General features: G+C 41.4%; 1 protein-coding gene across 2 annotated transcripts in view; it reads left to right on the plus strand.

Moving 5' to 3' along the window:
• The window catches only part of LOC120536039 (protein FAM102A-like), a 122,624-nt gene that overhangs the window by 7,558 nt on the left and 90,226 nt on the right, over window positions 1–24,840 (plus strand). For both annotated transcript variants that reach the window (XM_039764349.1, XM_039764350.1), the window contains exon 2: window positions 343–767. In XM_039764349.1, coding sequence (XP_039620283.1) covers window positions 622–767 — 146 coding nt within the window. In that variant the 5' untranslated portion in view covers window positions 343–621. The remainder of the gene's footprint in view (window positions 1–342; window positions 768–24,840) is intronic.

Raw genomic sequence — 24,840 nt, forward strand, 5'->3', positions numbered from 1 at the left:
AACCCGTGATGGTGTTGGGTATTTTTTGGGACTGGGGTTTGGAGCTCGGTGGAGCCCCCTTCTTGTTACACTGATGTTCGGCAGACTACATCAGACTGGCATCATTAGGCAATGGAGAGAGAGAGAGAGAACCATCCAGCGGGCGTGAATTGGCAAGTCGAGGTCAAACTCAGCCTGGCATTCATCCTCCTCCGTGCTGTTCAGACGCCAGGCAGCTCTCCTGCCCGTTGATTCCAGAGACGGTTACTGTTCTCTTTGACTGTCCTGATGTCATTTTGTTTGTAAGTGATGAACTTTATCGTCTTAACGCATTTTCCTCCCCCCTCTTTTATTTTTCTGCAGATTTGCACCCGGACGTCTCTGCCGAACTCTCAGCGATGTTGAATCGAAGCACAAGCAGCAAAACGTTCCAGGCTCCCGGTTAACTACCCTGCCCTGAACTTGACACTTCTTCTTCATGTTTTAAAAAATTCTTTTTTTATTTAGTTTTTTTTTTTTTTAATTTTTGGTTTTGTTATTTGAGTTGTATCTTTTTTTGTTTTTTCTTTTCTTTCAACCTTCAATTCGACCAGCACCCTTTGCGCAAATCGTTGCTTTTAATCCCAAGGGACTGCTTGGTCAATGGCGTTTTTATCCAAGAAAAAGAAGTTCAAGTTTCAGATCAGCTTCACTCTGGAGGAGTTAACGGCTGTCCCCTTCGTCAATGGAGTCCTCTTCTGTAAAATGCGACTGCTGGACGGTGGCGATTTTACAATTTTATCTTCAAGGTGAGCCCTCGGCTTTTTTTTAAACTTGTTTTGTTTTGCAAGGATGGTGCTGATGAATCCTGCTGACCTCTCGTTGGGTCTCGAGTGTTGTCTGGCCTGTTTTGTGCTTCTTGAGATGGAAAAAGTGTTTTGGCTCGTTGTGTTGCCCAAACTGCCGGGCCGAGGTGTCGTCTATAAATGGATGTTGCTTCTGTTGTCACTGCTCACTCTTCAACAAATATGGAGGCTTTGGTTGTTTCATTTTTTTTTTTTTATTATTTTATTGATTTTATTGAAATCGCACAACATTCCTTACAAATAGATCAATTTTACAAAAAATGGGGTCGGATGTTGTTTCTTGGACGTGTGTTTGCCGTGCTGTTCCTGTATGAGGGTGTTCTGCTGTGGTAGGCTGACCCTGTCGTCTCCTTCATTATATAGACCTGACCAAAACGGTCCCAAAATCCCTGCCATAGCCCTCCTATGTTAAATGGTCTCTCTATTATAAAAGAAAATCTTTAGACGAGACTATTGGCAAGAGATTTTCTCAAGTCCCGCCCTCCTCTCAGCCATTTCTGGTTAACGGCCCTCGCCCGCTGTCCTCTCACCTCTCAATCGTGTGAATGCTTTTGACAGACACAGTTCCTGCACTCTCTGCTCTTATACATTTTCCTCACTTTAAGTTCCCAATTAAAGAAGACTTATTATGTCCAAATCTTATTGAAGAGTTTCATCCCGAAGGAGTATCAACAGAAGAAATGAGTACACGGGCAGTCCAAGCACCGAGAAACGATGAAGTCAAATGAATGAATGCGAAAATTGTCGAGCGGTTACACGGCAAATTGGTGAAATGCGTATCAATAGACTCTGCTGAAACAGTTGGTGGTGATGGTGCAGAAGATGAAAACATCAGCTTACAAATATCATGAAGAATATCTACCACTGTTAACACCGTCTGGTCTTCCACCGGCCGAATTACTGTAGATAGAAGGACGCATCGTAATGTTATTGCGTAATTTATGTCTGAGTGACGGGCTGTGCAGTAGGACGAGATTAGTTGTATTCAAAATTGGTCGAACAAGGCGACAAGAAAGGTAATGAAGTACATCTTCAGGGGATAACCTGAGGCACCAAAGGAGATCTTGATATGCCATTCGTATTAAAACGTTTACAGTTTTCCGTTAGAATAGCTTTTGCTATGACAATTAACAAATCATTCGAGAAAGTCGTTTTATTTATTAGAGATAAAGAAACGATATTCACTCACCGGCAGTTATACGTTGCAGTGTCACAATGTGACTCCAAACACGGAATCAAAATTTGTGATGGACAGGAAGATATGGAAGAAGATGATCCGCTGTGGCAACCCCTAACGGGAGCAGCCGAAAGAAGAAGAAAAGAAAAGAAGGGGCCATCAAGGACCTCAAAGTGGCTGTCTGTCTGTCGTGAGTTAACCCTTTAAATGCCCAAGCCCTTCCTCATTATGTCTTTTGCCCAACAGAGTGGGCACTCAGAGTGTAGTGTTGGCAGTTGAAACAAAAAAATTCTGACACTGGCAAGTAGATGGTTTCTTATATAATGTGAAGATAAAGGCGCAGTAAGACCTAACCTGTAAACTTCTAGGTTTAGTGTGACTTGTTTAAAAAGTCGGCTTCATGGAAGATGGGATGTCTTTAGTCCTACACTCGCTGCCACTGTAAAGACTAAGCAGCAGTAGGCATCCGCCGTGGGACACAGGACAGGCGGGCGGGCGGGCCTTTGAGGCGGTGAGGTGTGTGTTTTGTGTTGATGCTGGTTTCTGTCTCCAATTAATTATCGGGCTGTCTCTGAAGTGTAGTTGTGTCAGACAGTGGCCACGTCTGTGGCTGTCCTCAAAAGATGTGACGTACCTCGTACTCCGCCACAGCCTCGCTGCTGTAGCTGCCTTTTTATAGGTCACCCTTGGCAGATGACGGTGGTTTCAAGATGCCATCGCTGCTGCCAGTCTTGACTTGCACTGGTGCTCTGTTTCAAATAGACTGAACTTTGCCACCAGGGATAATTTGCCTGTTTACAGACGCTCATGAAATTTGACAAAAACAACATCCACTGGCCCCTTCAAACGGACGTAAAGAACTACATAGAGAAGAAGGAAAAACTCTCACTTGGTCGTTAAGAGTGCCCTTCAGTGTCTCAGCAAGGCACTATAAAAGGTGCATGGCTGTAAGTGTGAAGGAGACCAGTAGTGTTTCTTGACACATTTCTGCTGTAGTCTTTTGGCAGAAAATCCTCCATGCTGGTGTGTGTCACAGAGGATGTTCAGTGCTGTTCCTGGTGGCCATTGGTTTTGCTCCACTGCTACCTCCAGCAGGTCAGAAGGCGTTGCATACCTGAGCCTGTCCTCTTAATCATTGTCTTGTTGAGTCGCTGGGCCTCTCTTGATGTCATTCTCCTGGCCCAGCACACTGCAGTGTTTTGGTGGTACTGTGCTGCTGTTGACCCACAAAAACCCTGCCATTGCTTCTTGGTACCTCTAAACACTGCAGGCACCATGTTGTGGACCCCGTTGATATCCCAAAGCCCACGCAATTCCTGTCGGAAGCGTTTCCACTCAGTCAGTTACATTACATGACCACTCAAGGCACACCCATTTAGAAGAGGGCTGTAGCTGGAGGCGTCATCTGGCTGTTATGCTCAATGGAATCTGGCAGTTCTTCATTCTTTCGGCCCGTTCTCAGTCGTACAGTTGGAGCTGAAGTTGTCCATCTGGCCCTTCAATTATCAAGCAACTCAGAATTGCGCTGAAAGGCACTCTAGGAAAAGAACTTGTCTGACCTCCGAGAAAAACGTGAAGTGTTTCTGACGCGCCTTGGAACCAGTCCTAGCTGAGAGTAGGAATGCATGTCTGAGAAAGAATGACGTCGCAATTTTACAGCACCACTTTCCACAGTTGGACACTTATGATGATGATTTTGTAGTTTTTTGATTCTAACACTGAGGCTTTCACCTCAAAGATGAAGATGATGATCATCATCAAGGAAGAAGGAAAATGTAATAAGGTAGTGTTTTGCGCTAAGCTGCACGTAACGTTACAATATTATCCATGATTTTCCAAATTGCCAATAAACTCTGAGGTGGACACAATGAATGAGAGTAAAGCCTGACAGCGGGTATATTTATATAACCATGAAACGTCACCTGCCATGGAGTGCAGAGTCAGCGTGTGAATCTGTGAGTGAGGGCGTTCAAACGTTGGTGCAGAATTTGAGAAGTGCTTGGTTGTGACCGACTTAGAATTTCGGTATTGCAAAGCGGCGTTTTACACGTAACGTTACACTATCCCCTTGGCTGGCGGTACTTGGCTAGGCCGAATAGATGGAGCAATCGCATAATGTACAAGATTTGTTCTAAGTAGTATTCCCTCTCATTCAGACTGATCTCCTTCTAAGAGTTCATTGTTGTCCAGCGTGTCCAACACATTCAGCTTTTCCAGGGGTTGTGCGTACCGTTCTCTGTTCAAACGCCATCTTCTGGCAGCTCCTAGCCAATTGGAAATTCTCACAAGCTCTCCAACGTTCCACGAGTCATGTTGTAACTTCGGAAAACTTGCTTGTACTCTGACGTGCAAGAGTAGGCCTGGCTTAACTTGCGTCACTTGTAGGATTTTGAGCCAGGTAGGACTAATTTCATGCGCTGAGAGAGGTTAGGAGCAACAACAACATTTATTTCTATAGCACATTTTCATACAAACGGTAGCTCAAAGTGCTTTACATAATAAAGAATAGAAAAATAAAAGACACAATAAGTCAACATTAATTAACATAGAATAAGAGTAAGGTTCAATGGCCAGGGGGGACAGAAAAAACAAAAAAAAAATTCCAGGCGGCTGGAGAAAAAAATAAAATCTGTAGGGATTCCAGACCATGAGACCGCCCAGTCCCCTCTGGGCATTCTACCTAACATAAATAAAACAGTCCTCTTTGGATTTCGGGTTCTCACGGAAGGACTTGATGATGATGATGGTCACGTAGACTTCTGCCTTTTAATCCATCCATCATTGTTGGAGCATCATGAAGCTTTGAGTAGGTGGAGGTGGCGCAGGCCATTTCATTGCTCCATTGCTGCACCTACCACATGACAAACCAACTCGGGATCCCAGATTAGGACCCGAGTGTAGCCATGCAACGGGTGACGCCTCAGCACCACACTAGTTCACGTGAAATGAAACAGTGTGAGGTTTTTTTTATGGTGGCTGGAATGTCAATTCTGCCACCAGCCCCCAGGTTTTTCCCTGCAGGATGGAGGGCCTACATGCAGGGATGGATGCAGATCAACGTCATACCCGGGACAGAGCAGGTTAAGGGCCTCGCTCAAGGGCCCAACGGAGTAGAGTCACTTTTGATATTTATGGGATTCGAACCAGCAACCTTCTGATTGCCAGTGCAAATCCCTAATCTCAGAGCCACCACTCGGCCCATACACTGAGAAGCTTGATAAATACGGGCCCAGGTCTTAACACTGGTCTACCCATGTGGACAAGGGAATGGTTCTCCATTGAATATTCATTTCTTTGAGCTTTATACAGCAAGTTTTGCCTAATACTTCCTTTTTTTTCCCCTCCCATTATATTAAGGGACCAGGCTACAACACCGATGAACCAGCTTTAGTTGATGTGGTGCTTAAATCCAGCAATGAATTAAAGAAATGGTATTTTTCTTTACAATCATGATGTAAACTGCTGCCTCTCCGTGTAAAGAGCCTGAGTTTGAATTTCAGTTCTTTATTACGTTTTCACTGAGGCATTTTTAAATACAAAACGGTCTCTGTCCACACTTGAGTCTTCATATCGTTTACAAAAGCGTCTCCATCCACACTAAAACGACTGAAAGCCCATATGATGTAGTTGTTTGCTTACACAGGGCATGCACTCGCTGGTAGAGAAGTCCTTAAAGGGACGGTAACACTCCTGGCCACAGGACTCATCGTTATACTGTAGCAGCCGGTTCATTTTTTTTTTTTATGTATGCAGCATTCAAACTACTAAAGGGGGCACTTGAGATGCATGCTGGTAAGCAACACAACAAGCTCCATGGAACGCAATTCCTCTTTGTTGGAGTATGGCCTTCTGCTGTGAAAGATAAGTAATAGTTCTTTACATTTTATATAGCGCTTTTCTCGCTACTCAAGGCACTTCAGTGAGTGATGATGCAACAGCAGCTATTTGTTTTGCACCAGTGTGCTCGGCAAACATTCGCTAGTAGGTGAGATAGTAAGCCAATTAGAGACTGGGAATGATTAGGGGGCTGCAGTGGGCAGTTTAGCCAGCACATCAGGATACTCCCTACTCTTTTTATTAAGGATGCCCAGGGATCTTTTTATAACAGAGATTCAGGACCCTGGTTTTACGTCTCATCCGAAGGACGGCACCATGTTTACAGCGCAGTGTCCCTGTCACTGCGCTGGGTCGTGGAGATTCACATTCGGTCCACAGGGTAAGTGCCCCTCTGCTGGCCTCGCCAACACCTGTGCCAGCAGCAACCCAAGCCTTTCCTAGATGGTCTCCCACCCAAGTACTGACCAGGCCTGAACAGGCTTACCTTCAGGTGGGTGACCTGTTCTGAAGTGCAGGTGCTGTGGCTGCTGGCAGGCTGGATGACCAATTGGGGAATGCGGTGGTGTTGTAATGAGCATGATCCAATTAGGGAAGGGCTACCTAATAAGCATGAATAAATTGGATTGAGATTACAGTCTGCTTTCTCACCATTTCTCATCCATCCATATTTCAGTGCTGAGCTGGTGTTTTGAGAGGTAAACGAGTTGTTTCAAAAATCTTGGTTGGGGGGGTTGAAAAATGCAAGGGTATTGTGGACGAAAGGTGAAAACGGAGACTTTAAACAAAGTGTAGTAGTGTGGATGTAGCCTACAGGCTCAAAGTGCTGTAATAAGCTCATATTTATAATGCAGATGAACCTAATTTGAATTTTATGCATGTAAATCATGTACAGCCAACACACAGTGCAATGGGGAATTCCATTTGGTTAGCACAACAATTCTGACAATACAAGTTTATTAACATTAGAATTGTGGAAAAGGTCGGGTGACAGTAGGACGGGAAAACAAAAACTCCATTCAATAGTATGATGGAGAAAGTAAACTTCATGGGGGGTCCACAGTTGATTCAAAGAGACACACTCTCAGTCCTGGTGACCTACGGCAATGGCTACCCACCCCTTCGCGGGAATTCTACAGTATCACATGAGTTTGTACTGGGTAGTCTAAAAAGATGCCTGCTGTTTGTGTACAGTTTACGTGTTCACCCATGTCTAGTTTTGTCTTTCTAGAGACCTGCCATTTGGTGGTGCTATGAATTATTGTGCCCTGATGGCAGAGGGTTGCCCCATCCATCCAGAGTTGGTTAACCTGGTACTGCCAGGATAGAACTCACCCCTTCACTACCAAAACCTGAATTAAATGGCTTCAGAAAATGGATGTGAGGGCAGACGTTCCAAGTGATGGCAGCAGGAGAAAGGTAAAATAAAGACCCCAAAAAGACGTAGAATGGCCGGCTTCGGTGGCTGATCTGCTAAAGTGGTTGTCTCGTCTTCATCGCTTTAGTGAAACTTTACATTAAGTAGTAAATGGGGTGACTGTCCAGCCAGTACGAGGCACAGCAGGAGGCAGTGGGCTTGAGAAGACTTCCACTAGAGACTGACTGTAGTTCTGGTGGAGATGGTGGTCTGTAGGTGCACAGGTTCCAATCTCCCTACAGTCCAGTAATGTCCCCAGCTGGAGTTTTCAGTCTGATTTGGTGGATTGCAATAAGAGAAGGGTTTGGAATGAGATGAAGTCCTCTAGCACTGGTGCATGTGCTGGCTGTGAAAGGCGCTATATACACTTGATTCCTATGTAACTCCCAATTCCATCTAGGACATGCTTTGAATTGCACGTACCAAGTCCCAGTTGCTGCAGTTTCTCCAAGTTGTTTGTAATGGTTTTTTTTTTGTTTTTTTTTGAATGCTACGTTTGGTACTTTTGACTCTCCGGAGAGCCTGTGGGGTGTTCATCTCTCGGAGTGTCTGGAACTGTTTGTTTTAGCTCCTGGATGGGTGGACAATTTCTAGTCCTGAACACATTTCAGTTATTTTATATAAGAACACTGGAACTTTGACAAATGAGAGGAGACCATTCAGTCCATTTGTCGCTCGTTTGTATAGCTAATAGCTAAGCTGTCCCAGCATCTCATCCAGAGACTCCTGAAAGGTTGTCAAGGGTTTCTGCTTCATGTCCATCGGTAGTTTGTTCCCGATACCCACATTTGTTTATGTAAAGAAGTACTTCCAGGTTTCAGTCCTAGATGCACTTCCTCTTAATTCCCACTGGTGTCCTCGAGTACGTGATTCACACTTCTAGTTGCCGTTAGTGCCAGAAGGGGGTCCTTCTCCTTTGGTTGCTTGAGCAAAGCCCTGAACTTGAAAGTTGCTCCAGGGGGTGCTTTACAACGGCTGACCCTGTGCTCGAACCCCTTAAGGTCATGTGAAAAGTCCGTTTCTCCTCGGGTTGGGGGTGTGATTTAATATAGTGTACCAAATAGTTGAAAGGATTCTGCTTGATCTCCTTTATCAATGCCATGGAGGATTATGAAGACCCGAATGAGGTCCTCATGCAGTCTCGTCTGCCTGAAACTAACCAGGTTTAATTCTCGGAGTCTGTCAAATAACACACTTGAAGCTGTGCAGAGGAGAGCAACCAAGTGCTGCTATGTCTTTTTTGGATTTTGGTGACCAGAAACTCGCATAGGACTCCAGACATAGTCACACTAAGGAGTTATACTGTGTGATTAGAACATCCCTTGATTTATATTAAACAGCTTTTATGACGTCATGTAACACTTTATTTGCCTTTTTAATTGCTTCTGCACATTGCTTAGATGATGAAAACATTGTTTCAACATGAACGCCTAAATATTTTCCAGAGGCTGCTTCCTGTAGCTCCGTGTCTGTTATCCTGTATTTATATTTGATGTTCCTTTTGCCCACGTGTAGTACTTTCCACTTTTATACATTATACTCCATTTTCCATGTGTTCGTCCAGTTCTGAAGATTGTCCAGGTCTTCTTGCCTCATCATTGTGTGTTGTTTGTTCAATTTGTAACATTTTTCAGCAAATTTCACAGTGACCCTAGAATCGGTGTCATTAATTTACATCTGAAAAAGTAGCAGACCCCTGAGGGACTCCAGTAATGGCCCCTTTCTTCTCTTATCTGTACTCTTTGTGTCCTCCTGGTTATAAATTTTATTAATAGAATACTTTTCCTATGCACAAAGGAGCTTGAGATCAGTTTTTTTGTAGGTTGCCTCTGATTCCTGCAGCTTCATGTTTCTGTTTAGCCAAAGCTCTTTTGTCCAAGGCATCTTCCAGGTCAGAGATGCACGGGGATAGCACCGAACTTCTATCTGGTGAAAATGCTCGCTCGCTCGCTCACAGAGGACGTCCGTGACTCTGGTGAGGTGGTCAGTGTCCTGCTGTAGTCTGTGTGACATCTCCTCCGCATCCAAGTAGATGCAAGTTTGGGTTATTTGATGGTCTAAACTGGCCATGTGAATGGGCCCTGTGGTTGACTAGCATACCACCCAAGGTAGGTTCCTGCCTGGTGTCTGATCCTGGTAGGATAGGCTCTGGCCTCCTGTGACCTGTAATCCGATTAAATGAGACATTATTTTTATTTGGGGAGTTGGGAGGTTCACTCCAAGTCATTTTAGTGGTACAGTGTTGGTTGTACATTGGGAGCCCCCCAATGGGTGAAGTGACTTGCACGGGGTCATAGAATGCCGCTGCTGATGTGGCTCGAACAGAGCACTTGGGTTTTTCAGACAACCATCTTTAAATATGTTAAGATTTGCATCGGGTGTGATGAGGATGGACATGTTAAGGAACAAGTGCATTAGAGGGTCCGCTCAGGTGGGACGGTTGGCAGACAAAGTCAGAGAGGCGAGATTGCGTTGGTTTGGACATGTGCAGAGGAGAGATGCTGGGTGTATTGGGAGAAGGATGGTAAGGATAGAGCTGCCAGGCAAGAGGAGAAGAGGAAGGCCTAAGAGAAGGTTTATGGATGTGGTGAGTCGGGGGACATGCAGGTGCTGGGGGTGACAGAACAAGATGTTGAGGACAGGAAGATATGGAAAAAGATGACCCGCTGTGGTGACCCCTAATGGGAGCAGCTGAAAGAAGAAGTTTAAGTTGCTTTCTGTGAGTCCTCTGGTGAGACAGCCATACAGGACACCGGTCAGCCTTTGGGATGTATAGCGCCTTTCTGTATTAATGCTGATCCCCATATGCTTTACATGATGATATGATGTACTGTGGTCCAATAGGAGTCATATGACCAGGTGGAGGTGTGTGCATTGTTTTATATTTTATGTACTTTAAGTTCTAACTTGGTGTGTTTTCTGCTCCTATGCCGGCCTCTTTACATTTTGACATGCCCGTTGAGCGTAAAGCTGCAGCCTTCCTGCCACCGTGCTGTCTGCGCCCCACGGGACTCCAGGTGGATTGTTGGCCTGGAGAGCAGTACAGTGCGTGTCATGTGATCTCCCCGCTCTGTTTGACACACTGCCTGGCGTGCAGAACTGACCGCCGCCTCATTTGGTTACATTTGCTTAACCTGTTCAGTTTGGTTTGTGCTGTCGCGTGTTCAGCGTACTGTGAGGAATTCCATATTCGTCATTAATGTGCCATTGTTTTAGCGCACCTTGGAACCCCCAAGAGTTTACATTCCCGCCAAGTTCTTAATTAGTGCTAATTGAGCTCCTCATTTCATTTGAGGAGGCGTGCTACTCTCATTTTACCATCTCGTGTGGAATTGTTTCAGTTATTGATATGCTGACTCACAGGACACACTTTGAATGCTAAATCCGAGAATTGGCTCAGTTTAAAAGTTGGTGTTTTTTCAGGATGCCGTTCTGTTCATCCACTCTTTTCAGATATTTTCCATTTCATTTTATGCAACTAAATATGTGGATTAGAAAATGGATGGAACTCTGTCTTCTTTTTTTAACATCCCCTGTAATAAGATGAAGTCCTCTCCGCACACGATGAACACTCCAATTTAATGAAAAAAATATAATAACCGTTTAAAGCATCCTGGGATGCTGGTCACTATGGAAGGATGTTTCTATTGAACAGTTTTGTTCTGGTGGTTAACACATCGCACTATAAAGCACTTGGCGGGTTCACCCCACCTCCCTAAATGAATCGCCATGCCTGTCTGGGCTCACCTCGTCAAAACACTGTGGCAATTGTACTTCACGTTGTGCTGGGAAAAGATGATGAAGTGAGCAAATAGCCCAAGTGAGATGGATTCAGGTAGTGGGCCTCCCCCAGCTGGCATTTTTGCCCTGACACCCCCCCAACCCTTTTCGCAAAAGACTGTGTTGTGTTCTTAGGGGGAACCTGACATTTAATGCTCCTTTGACCAAATGTCCCAGTGCTTGAAATCCTCCTTTTGAGGCTCGGAACAATGCCTGCCATTGTGCGTGGATGACAGTGCCTTCGCTTGGAGGTCTTAAGTAGCCTCTTGGATTTACATTTTTTATGGTGTTTGTTTATTTTTAAAGCAGATTTTTTTTTTTTTTCCCTTCCGCGGATCGGATCATCCCTTCATATGCTAATGTTTCTTCAGGGTTTTCAGGTTTCAGCGCTCGACATCTTAAGCCAGAGCGTCGACGTTCTTTTGTGAACTTGCTGCGTTTTTACTTGTCGTGCAGACTGGTTAAAGTCCTTTGTATGGAATGACGTTGTGATGAGTGACAAAGGTTCCTCTTTTGCATGTGAAACCGTTTACAAGCAGGGTGAAGGACCTTTATGGAAGAGTATGTCTCCAAGAACCAGAATGGACAAAAAGGAAGGAAAAAAAAAATCTGAATTAAAGATGAATTCTCTCTCTATCTCTCTATCTATCTTAATACACTACCGTGGCTGTTCGTTTGTCTGTCTTGGATTTTAAATCACTTGTTGCTCACAAACCGTTTCACCTATTGACTTGAAATTTGGTACACAGATACTACGTGACGTCTACCGTCCGCTTTTGGGGTGATCATATTTATTACTATTTTTATTTTATTGTAGAATCGACTCTCGAAAGCGTGCAGCAGGATGGCCGTGCGGCGCATGTGTATGGGCGCCGTTCTCACTCCCTACCACAATTGCTAATCAGTCTTGAGGAAGATTGAAGACTTAAGTGCCAGCTTAAGTGAAAAAATAAAGAAAACGTACTAATTGCAACATGAAAACTAACTTAATCAGTTTTAACGTAAAAAGATGCAGACAAAGGAAAAGAATCAGCGGGCCGCTAGGGTGGAGAAAAGAAGAGCTGCTCAGGAAGCAGCAAGCGCATGATAAACGTACAGAGAAAGAGAATGAAGACTAGGAATGGTCAAGTCAAGTGGATTCACTGCACGTTATCGTGCAGTACACCGTTATCTGTGTGTATTTTTTATATATATACTATTCTACAATAATTCTTTCCATTTATATAGCTCTTTTCTCACTGCTCCAAGTGCATCAGTGAGGGGGCAGCCACTTCAGCCATCACCAATGTGCAGCATTTACCTGGATGCTGCAACGGCAGCCATTTTTTTGCCAGTATGTTAACCACACATTAGCTGTATTAGCTGTTAGTTGATAGACAGTTAGCAAATTAGAGACAAGGGATGATTAAGGGGGTCAGAATGACTAGGCCACGGTGGGCGATTTAGCCTGGACATTTGGATACACCCTACTCTATTTGAAGGATACCCAGGGGGTCTTTCATGACCACAGACAGTCAGGACCTCAGTTTTAAGTCTCATCCAAAGGACAGCACCATTTTTACAGCACACATCGTCCCTGTCATTGCACCGGGGTATTTCAGATCCAAATTTGGACCTCGGAGTAAGCGCCCCTTGCAGGCCTCGCCAGAACCTTTTCCAGCAGCAACCTAAGCTATCCTAGATGGTCTCCCATCCAAGTACTGGTCAGACCTGAAACATCCTTAACTTTACGTGGATTACCTATTCTGAAGTGCAGGTGGTGCGGCTGCTGGCAGGCTGGGTGACCAGTCGGGAAATGCGGTGGTTGTGGGTTCAAATCCCGCTGCTGGTGCTGTGTGAGAATAAGCAAGTCACTTGACCAGCCTGTGCTCCAATTGGAAAACCAAGAAGAAATGTAACTAATTTGTATCTTAAATGTTGAAAGTTGCCTTGGATAAAAGCGTCAGCCGCATAGGGAAATGTAAATATTCTTGAAATAAACATCTGCTTACAAGCGCAGTGTGACCTGCGATTGTATGATGTCCCACCCAGCACTGCTGCCCATTCCTTATTGCAGGGGTCTCCAACTCCAGTCCTGGAGAGCTACTGTGGCTGCAGGTTTTCATTCCAACCCTTCTCTTAATTATTAACCAGATTTTGCTGCTAATTAACTCCTTGCCTTAATTTTAATTGATGCCCTTTAATTATTTTTTTCCTTAATTAGCAACCAAGCAATATTAAGACACAAAATGAACCAACACATAAACAGCCACCTGTGTCCATCACACAATAACTCAAAATAAAGAAAGGCGAAGGCCTCAGTAATGTTGATCTGCTCAGCGCTCTAACATGCACACGTACTGGTCCCGGTACATAACAACGATTTTACGACGTCACAATCATATCACAGCCATGTGTGCGTGCCCCTCTGTCATGCACCTCGACACACTACACATCAAATGAAAATTCAGAGTCTCGTCTTTCCGATGATATAAACCATTTTGACACACAACAACCACAGCACTGACACTAAATCCTTTTTTACAGAGAAGTAAATACTTTTTAAGAGCTGACTTTTCCTACCTTTGACTACCTTTGAAGGCTCTCTGCAAGTCAAACATCTATATTTTCGAGCAATATTGATCTCATTCTGTCCGTAAGGCTCCAGGGAATATAATCCAGTAAAACGATTAGGTCCAAAACACACGATAGATCCTCAAAGGAACAAAAACTCCAGAAAACGTTTAACTCGAGACTAGCTCCGACATTTTTTTTCATTTCTGTTGATCATATCAGACGTAATTTGTTTCTGTCGGCAATAACCATGCTAAAGCATGTTACACGGAAGTGTTAGCTTCTGATTGACAATTACGATGGGTCTGGGGGGTGACTGGCACCTCGTATAGCCAACGAGTGTCACAGACAGCTGAACGATGACGCACAACTCCAAACCCTGGTAGAATCTACCAGTTTGATTGGACGCTGTGAGTGACACTCCAAACTTACAGCCAATGAGCAGCTGAGCATTTCGATATGTAACTTGCCATGCCAACTTGTAAACAAAACCGATCGGAGCTGCATGAAGCTGGCATTTGTGCCAGTCTGCAGACTTGGTGCGTGGTTGTTTATTGTGATTTCACCTAGTTTTTTTCGCATTTTAAATATGGAAATAGTACAGATAAACGTAAATACACTCTCGATTAAATAATAGATGCATGTACGCGGCGTGAAAGTGATCAATCGGACCAGGTGACGTCTAATGGCAGAGAGCGACATGTGACACGCCCTTGTGCTTTCTGTCTGCTAACGATTGCTACAATCAGTGGCACGTGGAAAAATGCTGAGCTGTATTGTAACAGTTTGTAACAAAATGTATATAGTTTGTGTGCATTTTATTAAAAAAAAGTAAAAAATAATATATATTTTTAGCCCATAAGACTTGTTTTGACTATTTTTATATTGAAATGTGTATTTTTTATTGTTTTTATTATGGAATATGAATTTCCATGACTAATAGAGTGACACTGTGTGTAGATATAGATTCCTTTAGGTGTAAGCTTTCAGGAGAGCCCTCATTGATATCTGTGGGTTGAAGCATTCAAACGTTATTACACTTTTTCCATACGTTCCAAAATGTGGATAATGGTCCCTCTAAAAAGCCCTGGACATGCCCACATAAAAACTGGTGTAAAAAATGTCATTTTTACAGGTATTCTTTTCAAATTTGAAATGTGAGTAGTCAACAAGTTATTCTGTTGGTACATAGTGTGTTTCTGTCCCCACCTACCTACTGCAGCTATAGAGGCCTTTATTTTCACAAAAAAACTTAGGCGAGAACAAAACAATTCATTTTTTCTGTGAGTTCTAATGTGCATAACTTTTGATCAGTTACACCTACAGTGATTCTGACTACTAAGGGTGAAACTAGAGAATGTTACCTTTACAAAGAGACCAAACGTGTTTATACTCCAGATAGTTCAATAACAGCAATGATTCTAATTTGGAGAGGTCGAATTACAGGCGATTTAGCAAAAATGACCCCGCTTGATAAGGGGTTAAAAAAGAAAATCAACAGTTTTGGAAATGTCTGCCATGGCGGAATGAGTGTCATGGAATTAAATAACGGGTTTAATTAGCAACGAGAATTGGCTTCAAATTAAGAAACTGAGTGAAGTGAAGTTGGTTGGAGTTTGAGGCCTAAACTTAGTTGCTCATCTGTTGGCTCAGTTTACATCAAATTTATGTTTAGGTGCCGTTTTAAGGAAAAAAGAATCAATTCAGCTGTCAGAGTCTCAAGAAAAGTCTATTTAAATAAAGGGAAATAGTTCATTAGCAGCAAAAACTGGTCACTAATTAAGAAAAAGAGAGACAGTAGCACTCCAGGACTGGAGTTGGAGACCCCTGCCTTATTGGTTCCCTAGGATTCTGTAATGGAAACCGTAGTCACAAAATGTTTCAAGGAAAAGGCACTGCCAGATAATAACTTGGTTGGCATGAAAACATTTCTTGAAATTCTCCTTTTTTTGACACATTTGCTTTTGCCATTGTAATGCAGTATGTCATCGCAGTATGAAATGAGTCAGCAGCAAATGAGCGTCTCGTGCACGTTACTCACTGAATGCACAGAGTGATGCGACAATGGCTAAACCTGCCCTCGTACACTTCAAATGTATTAAAGCTAAATGTAACTCGGGAGTTCTGATGAAGACCCCTTAGCTCCTCTGACTTTACATCGTGTCCAATGATTGGTCCTGCCTCTTCGTGTTTGTGCTGGGATAGGCTGTGGCTCTGCGACCCCCACTTTATACAGAACAGGGTGTTGGGCAAGTGAAGGCTTGGATATAATGCAGGATCTTTGATTTCGAGTTGATTAGAAGAGTTGGTGAAGCTGCTATCCCAGAAGAAACACAGAATCTCATTTTAAGGAGCCGCAGGTGGAGACATTTCCAGTGTGCTCATCACCTGCCCTGGATGCACCCCACCCTGCCCTGTACATATTTATACTGCCTAGCAACCCTGGCGTCCCAACAGACTGGAGCATTTAGAAACAGAGGGACCGTCTGAGCCGACGCACTAGAGTAGGAAGTGTTGCCAGGGAGATGCCCGCGTCCCCTGCTGTTCGGACTGTCATTTGTTCATGATAGGCTGTTGCTTGCCCCTTTCTCTTTATAAAAAGGTATTTATATTCAAGGAGGTGCTGCATATGCAGAGCCTTTTGTTTATCAGAAATGCAGCAGTGCAGCACTAAGCTCCTTGTTTTATCCTCTTTTGGTGAACTGATGGTCAATTCCTTATAAATGGTTAAACGCTTAATCTGTGCTTTTAGTTGGTGGGGGTATCTTGCAGATGTGGAGACAGCAATGCCCCGAGAATACAAGGAATGAAGGGAGAGGGGTATGACCTGAATATTCTCAGCCTGACAGTGAAAACCCCTCACTGGCTTACATGGTGAAGCCCGCATTCATTTTTGGGGGCTTTGGTTGACAATTGCATAGCACCGTGATCTTAATTAAAATAGTAAAAAAAAAAAAAAAAAAAAAAATCCTGAATGCAAATTTTCCTACAGAGCTTCAACAATTCACCACGTCCGTTAAATGGTTCATATTTCTAGTTAGGTACAAATGAGAGGCCCTTCGATGAGACAGACCTTTTGTGCATAGCCTGAGTCTTTGAAAAGATATTAACTATCGGAATCTGACCTGTTTCTTCTGTGTATGACATTTGTGGTGATGTGCGGTGGGCCCTCAGTAAGGCCTGCCTGACCTTAGGGTATGTTGGTCTAAAAAAAGTAGCTGTGGGCGTGTGGTTTGCATCAGAGTCAGTAGCACAGTTTTTTTTCTGTTGTTCTGTTTACTTTCAATCTAATTTTCTGATTGTTTTTCATTTTTGTACATGTTTCATAGATGTTTACTCTGTATTGTTTGGTATGATTTATTGGCACCTGTAAAACTGTTCATTGTTGCTTTGTTGGGTTTGTAATGTATGTTTTGTTGTAAAACACGTGGAATAGTTAAGTGTATGGGAACATTCTACATCTTTTTGTGTGTGTGTGTGTTTGTATATCAGGTCAGGTCAGGTTGGGGAGCATGATAGATAGAAAGATGGATAGATACTTTATTAATCCCAAGGGGAAATTCACATAATCCAGCAGCAGTATACTGATACAAAGAAACAATATTAAATTAAATAGTAATAAAAATGAAAAGAATTAAAATTAATGTTCGCATTTACTCCCCCGGGTGGAATTGAAGAGTCGCATAGTGTGGTGGAGGAACGATCTCGTCAGTTTGTCAGTAGTGCAGGACGGTGACAAAAGTCTGTCAATGAAGCTACTCCTCTGCCTGGAGATTACACTGTTAAGTGAAGCATGCACTGGTACAGTATGTTTCCACACCCACCACAATATGTGTGTGTATATATATATATATATATATATATATATATATGTATATATATATATATATATATATATATATATATATATATATATATATATATATATATATATATATATATATATATATATATATATATATATATATATATATATATATATATATATATATATATATATATATATGTATATATGTATATATATATATATATATATGTATATATATATATATATATATATATATATATATATATATATATATATATATATATATATGTATATATATGTATATATATATATATATATGTATATATATATATATGTATATATATATATATATATATATATATATATATATATATATATATATATATATATATATATATATATGTATATATATATATATATATATATATATATGTGTGTGTATATGTATGTGTATATATATATATATATACTAGCAAAATACCCGCGCTTCGCAGCGGAGAAGTAGTGTATTAAAGAAGCAATGAAAAGAAAAGGAAACATTTTGAAAATAACGTAACATGATTGTCAATGTAATTGTTTTGTCACTGTTGTGAGTGATGAGTGTTGTCATATATATATATATATATTTACACAAACACACATAAACATATATATATATATACATATCTATACATATATATCTACATATATACACATATACATCCACACATAAATACATACACACATACATACATACACACACATATATAAACATATATATACATATACATACATATCTACATATATACACACACAGCTATTTCGTATCAGTGCAATACGCTGCTTGTTAAAACGGATAACTCCGCTCTTACGTGCAAGTCTGCGTGGATATTATGAACTATCGTATTTGTTCAAGTTCTATTTAAATTTTAAATAGAAGGAATTTTTATTTAGTCGACAGAAATATCTTTGGTAGGAATGGTAAAAACAGACAGGAATATTATTCGTGAATAAATCAACTCAAACCTTAAACAACTTATAATATTTTGCTCTCCATAAAAATTTATCCTGTCTAAATTATACAAGTTAGAAATAAAGTAAACGTTAAAAGAACAAACATTCACATTTCTTTACTCTTATGTAATTTTATATAAAAATAAACTTAGATTTTAAATATCCCAAAAGATTTTGCTCTCCATAAAAATATATCCTGTCAAAATGATACAAATTCAAATATGAACATGCTGCATAACAAAACCTAGAAATATAAATAAAATGTGTTCCTTTCAGCAATAACAAATCAAATCATTCAGTTGTCTTTGCTCATATGTCATTTTAGAGCTGGACGCCTGGCATCTTTTTTTGGCCACAGGTTCGTTTCTGTTTGGTGTGAGGTTCTGTGTTGTGGAGATTCTCAGGATGGATTGCAGGTGCTCATCAGTGAGGCGACTCCTGTGTGCTGTTTTGTTAGTCTTTATCACTGAGAAGAGCTTCTCACACAGATATGTGCTACCAAACATGCACAAGGTTCGAGCCGCATGTAGACGGACTTTTTTTGTTCTTCAAGTCACCAAAGCGCCGTGCAAACTCAGTGCGCTCAGTTTATCAGCAAAGTGCGATTTGGGAACACCGTAGTGACGACTTGGTTTAACATTACTTGGCAACAGGGAAAGTGAGGCAAGGTGCACTGGTGCATTTGTGTCTCCCATAAAAGCAGCTTCACTTGAAATCACTTTGTGATTGTGCACGGGTTAAAACGTCCGCTGAAGTGTCAGATTCTTATTTAATTATGCTGCTTTCTGTATCTTCTGCATTGCATTCAGGTTAACCTGATGTTTTGTCTCATAGTGCCGTCTTAGATTAAATTCTGTAATTACAGCCACATTAGCTCCACAAATGAGACACACGGGTTTAGTAAACATATACTCAGCCTCCCATCGGTTTTTAAAGGCTCTATTTTCAGAATCAACTTTTCTCTTCAGCATCGTGTGAGCTAGCTTCGCAATAACTTGATTAACTCGGTAAGTGTTCGGCAAGGCAGCTGAAGCGCTGCATTATGGGATCTGTAGTTTATTGTGTTACCAGCGCTTCATATACCGGGCTTTAATAACAATAATACAGTATATAAAATGATCTCGGGCGGATATAATTACGCCGGGTCGGATGTGGCCCCGCCCTTGAGTTTGACACATATGGACTAAATAGAACTTGAAAAGATATATTTTTTCAAATGTGATCGCAATTCAGATAGAGTTGACGCACTACAGCCTGCATGCCTCAATAAGTCATCCTTCCTCGCTCTTACTTTTTACCGTTCATCTAATGAATACACTGAGTATGGCTTTACCAAAACAATCATTGATGGCGAATAAAGTATCCATTATTCAGTATGTAGATCGGGTTATATATATATATATATATATATATATATATATATATATATATATATATATATATATATATATATATATATATATCGCAGCGAGAAGTAGTGTGTTAAAAAGCTATGAAAAGAAAAGGGAACATTTAAAAATAACGTAACATGACTGTCAATATACAGTATTTGTTTTGTGAGTGTTACTGAGTGTTGCTGTCATCAAGGATTTGATTATCATTATTTCTTTCAATCAGGTTCGTATTTGTAGGATGTGTTGTGTTCAAGTTACATTCCGTGTTTGTCAATCGTTGTAAAGATGACAGGTTTCATTCATCGATTCTTTCTTACTGCATCAATAAACAGCTCGTCTTCTTCTTTATCTGAGACCTGACACACTGCATGCACGTTTTTTACACTGTCTTCCTTTAGCGGGACATTGACTTTTCCAACGTGTGCTTTGTTTTGGATTTATGAATATGCTTGTATGTATCAAGCGCTTCATATTTTTGCTGCCTTTTCAATTGTGTAATTCGGTTTTGTTCAGCGCTTTTGGAACTGTTGCTTTTATCTGTGCACTGCGTCAGTTCACGTGAGCGCTTCGGTGTACATGCATCGAAGTTTCCCAGCTGTGCTGGTGCCATCTCGTGCTATGTCCATGGCTGTATTTAATGTTACCTTAGTCCTGGCACTTAAAACTTTCTCTCGCAGTTTCGCTGAGTTTGTACCAAACACCACCCTGACCATCTCATCTTCCTCTGCATAAGCACAGTCCTTAACCCGTGAATATTTAGTGGGAGTTTGCTATTGGATTGCCGCTGACGGACGGCCTTATATGGGCAGGCACTAAATTACAAGCGCCAGCGCAGCCTGTCTATGAACTTAATTTAAAGTGTAGGTTTACATCGTGCTTTGTTTCAAGTAGCAGAAGTCATGAATATGGTTGTATATGTCACTTTCGCTTCGCTTCTTATTGTTTAGCTGCCTTCTCAATTATATAATGCATGTTTTCTTCAGCGCTTTTTTTAGGTCTTCCTGGTTTTCTATGTGCTGCGTGATTACGTGGGAGGCGTGATGATGTCACACGAAACTCCGCCCCCACGGCGTTGAAGCTCATCTCCATTACAGTAAATGGAGAAAACTGCTTCCAGTTATGACCATTACGCGTAGAATTTCGATATAAAACCTGCCCAACTTTTGTAAGGAAGCTGTAAGGAATGAACCTGCCAAATTTCAGCCTTCCACCCACACGGGAAGTTGGAGAATTAGTGATGAGTCAGTGAGTGAGTGAGTGAGGGCTTTGCCTTTTATTAGTATATATATATATATATATATATATATATATATATGTGCGTGCGTGTGTGTATGTGCTGTAAACAAAGTAGGCCAGCGAGGAGAATAAGCACGCACCATCACCACTCATCCGCACCACACAGTGAGGGAGCATTACTTCGTAGATATAAATCCTTTCTTCCTCGGTCATAGTTTTATGGGTTTATTTAAAGAGGTATAAGCTCAGTAGAAGAATTTGTGAAGAAAGTATGACAAAGAATAAAAAAATTTGCTTTAATGTACCTTGGAATAACGTAACTAAATTATTTTTAAAAGGTAAATGGCAAATTATAAACACTTGGTGGAAACTCGAAAATATCAAAACAAAACTTGTACTCTTCCGAAAAATGAAAGTAATTCAAATTTACTTCAAAAAATTTTATTTTAGGAAGAAATGGAGTTAATGGGTCTAAAACTATAAGAAAGTTCGCGCTTGGACCACAAAATTTTTAAAATCGTTTCTTAACGAGCACCCATGGGCCAAGGGTAACCTGCATTCCAAATTTCAAGTCCTCATGGTTTGGGAGATTTTGTAATGAGTGAGTCAGTGCTATTTGGCTTTTATTTATTTATATATGTACACACATACACTAGGGGGGTCTGTTTGGTTTACCAGCTATACAATTTAATGAGATTGTTATTTTCATGGGAATTGTTACTTATGGATTATTTTCACTTTTACTTTAAAAGTTTTGTAAAAACAATACTTGTCCTTTATTTCCGGCCCTGGGCCTGATTAAATCTCTTTCTCGCAGGACGTATAACGCTGCTCGCGTTGTGAAAGGGGGGGGGGCTGAACGCCTGCTAAGGAGATGCAGTCGGATCATCTGCTGGCTTTCTGCTGCTGCTGTCGCGCTGCCCGTCAATCATTTTAAAGCCTGTATTGCAGCTGTCCTTTTGCCACTTCGAGTCTCTGCCGCTCGCGTTGTGAAGGGGTGGAGGAGGGTGAAGGTGGCTGAACGCATGCTAAGGAGAAGCGGTTGGATCATCTGCTGGCTTTCTGCTGCTGGCAAGTTGCGTGTTTTGCTTGTCATTGTTTTAAGAGCTGGGAGCAAGTTAGTGTCTCTCGCGGGACTTCAAATTGTCTTCCGAGAAGATCACATCTCGTCTACCTAGTCTCCCTCCCAATGATTTTCTTTTTATATATACACACTACTCCTCGTGTGTCTCGCACTCACACTTCCACTTTTGATCACATCACCAAAGCAAAACTGGCCAATCAGATTGCTCAGAAGGACTGGACACACTAACGTTTAGTGTTTTATTATATACTAGATGTCCATATTTCTCTGTGTGAATATTTTAACATTTGTGCAAAGGCAATTCCTGTCTAGTCTCCTTCTGCGGCCCCATGTTCTTGAAGAACTCTGTTTTTTAAAATAGCTGCTGGGATCTACTGGTCTCATTCCCTCCTTAATTTTAAACATTTTAATCAGGTCACCTCTTAATCTCCATTTGCTTCAACTTAAAATGTTCTGCTGCTTCAGTCTCTCCTCACCGCTCACACCTCTTGGTCCCGGAGTAGGCCTAGTTGCTCTTTTCTGCTTTTTCTGTAGTGCTGCTTTGCCTTTATTTATTTTTTCAGTTGTCGTCATCTTTTTTCCTCCTCATCTTTTCCCACTTCTTTTTTGGGGGTCGAAGTTTGTTTTATGTATAGAGACCAAGCCTCCCCAGTGCTGACACCTTGTGGTGTTCAAAGGAAATGTAAACTGCAGATACGGTAAAATCTGTGGAGATGGACTTGTAGCCTTGAGATTGTCCGTGCTTTTCCACAATTTTGGTTCCTAAATCAATTCTTTGCACTTCTTTCTTTTCTCCATGATTGGTATTGTACACACCAACACAAAGACCGAGTCCTCTTTTCTCCATTTAAAATGGTTGCAAGCGGGAATTCTATTTTGCTAGCGCTTATAACCTGCCACAGGTGGGCCTAAATACACATGAAAGGAGCATCACATGATTGAAATCCAGTTTTTTTTTTTTCTTGCAATTTTGAAAAGGTGCCAATTTTGTCCATTTCTGGATTTCTGTATTGAATGAGATTTTATTTTTTTTTATTTTTATTTTTTTAGCTTTTTTTTATGTTGTTCCAGTGCAAAAAAAAAGAAATAAACCCGTAAAAACCACAGCATTTGGAATTGCAACAATTATCTGGGAGAAGTGCATGGCAGCCAGTATTTTTGGCCATGATGTAACTCTCCATTCCCAACCCCCAAATCATGGCTCTGACTTTAAAGATGCTTGGCATGTTTTTCTTTTCTTTCAATTTTTTTTGTCCCCTTTACTTCCCAAACAGCAGCTGTTTCTGCTGTGATGGCCTCCTCCACTTCGTCATTATGACGCCTTCAGGCAGGATACGGAGGTCCATCTGTTTTGGCTTTCGGCCTTGGGAGGCCCGTCTGGATCCTGCCAGCCTTCTCAGCATAATGGGCCAGCAAGTTCATGAGTAGGAAATGGAAATGTTGGGAGAGTGGCCTGGGAGTCGCCATCGCCATAGATGTCCGCGAGAACCGGTTTGAGTCGCAGTGCACAGATGACATGTCGGAGTGACCTATAGAAGAAGGCTCTGTGATAAATAATAATGTGGTCGGGTCTGTCCTGAGTCCTTTTGTGATTTCCCTACCCCAGCTGTTATCTTAGCCTTAGGTGACGGGGCTTTTGATGTGACAGTGAACCCTAATGTTAAAACTTACGTCGTCAGCCGTAGTGTTAATATTCACCTTTTTAGTACATATTTTTATAAAACCTAATATTTATTTAATTTCAGTCCCCCAGGTTAAAACTTAGACACTAGGGGGGACTGATGCATATGGACTAGTCTGTCTGTCTGTCTGTCTGTCTGTCTGTCTTTCTTCAATAGTTCCCTCTTCCCATTTTACAGTAATTTTAAGGGTTTGAACAAATAGTATTTTAGGTATATAGGTATTTTAAATATTTATTTATAACCTAGTTTTAGACCTCTATATTACATTTTAGATCTTTTATAGTAAACCTATTTTATTATTTAAATACAGGGATATTTTTCCTATTCTTTTGGTTTTTTTTTTTTTTTATGTGGCCTAGAGGCTGGAAACCACAAGACTGATGGTTTGTTTTCCATTCCTCACTCATTTGTTGACCAACCTGAAGTGAGTCAATCAACCTAATAAGTCATCCAATAATCATATAGAGTGCCTTGGAGTTTTGATTTCAGTTTATTCTTGAGTGCTCATTAACTTAGGAGCCCAGTATGTAATACAATTTAAAAATGTAATCTGACAAAAACAGTGCAGAATAAACAAAAGGCAGCTTATGCAGGGCAGTCGTGAGTCCTGATTGGCCACATTCTGAAAAGGGACATACGTAATAGCAAGAAAGGCGCTGTATAGAATTGTCTGGTGGTGTCACTTTGAAGATTTGCATGGATTCCAATACCGAAAAAGACAAATTTTAAAATGTTACGATGCCAGCAGTTTGGTAGCAGTTTCTGCTATCCAGCCCCACAAGCAGTAGAGTATTTGGAGGGGGAAACACGCGTGCAGACGTTCTGTAGACTTCACAGAACTCCAGGCTTCAATGTGATTGAGACCACATGGCACCTGGAGACTTCATGGAGATACTCCAGGGAGGCTGGAGAAGGTTTTGGAGTTTCCCATTACTTACTGTACCAGTACTGAGGTCTGAAAGCTGGTATCGATACTAAAGTTGAAGTTTCGGTCCTGATCTGCCATTATTCACTTTCCAAGTTGGGACTTATTGTTTTGTTAGATTCTGAGGCACGCA

This window comes from Polypterus senegalus, chromosome 9 (assembly GCF_016835505.1).
Source record: "Polypterus senegalus isolate Bchr_013 chromosome 9, ASM1683550v1, whole genome shotgun sequence".
Classification (NCBI taxonomy): Eukaryota; Metazoa; Chordata; class Cladistia; order Polypteriformes; family Polypteridae; genus Polypterus; species Polypterus senegalus.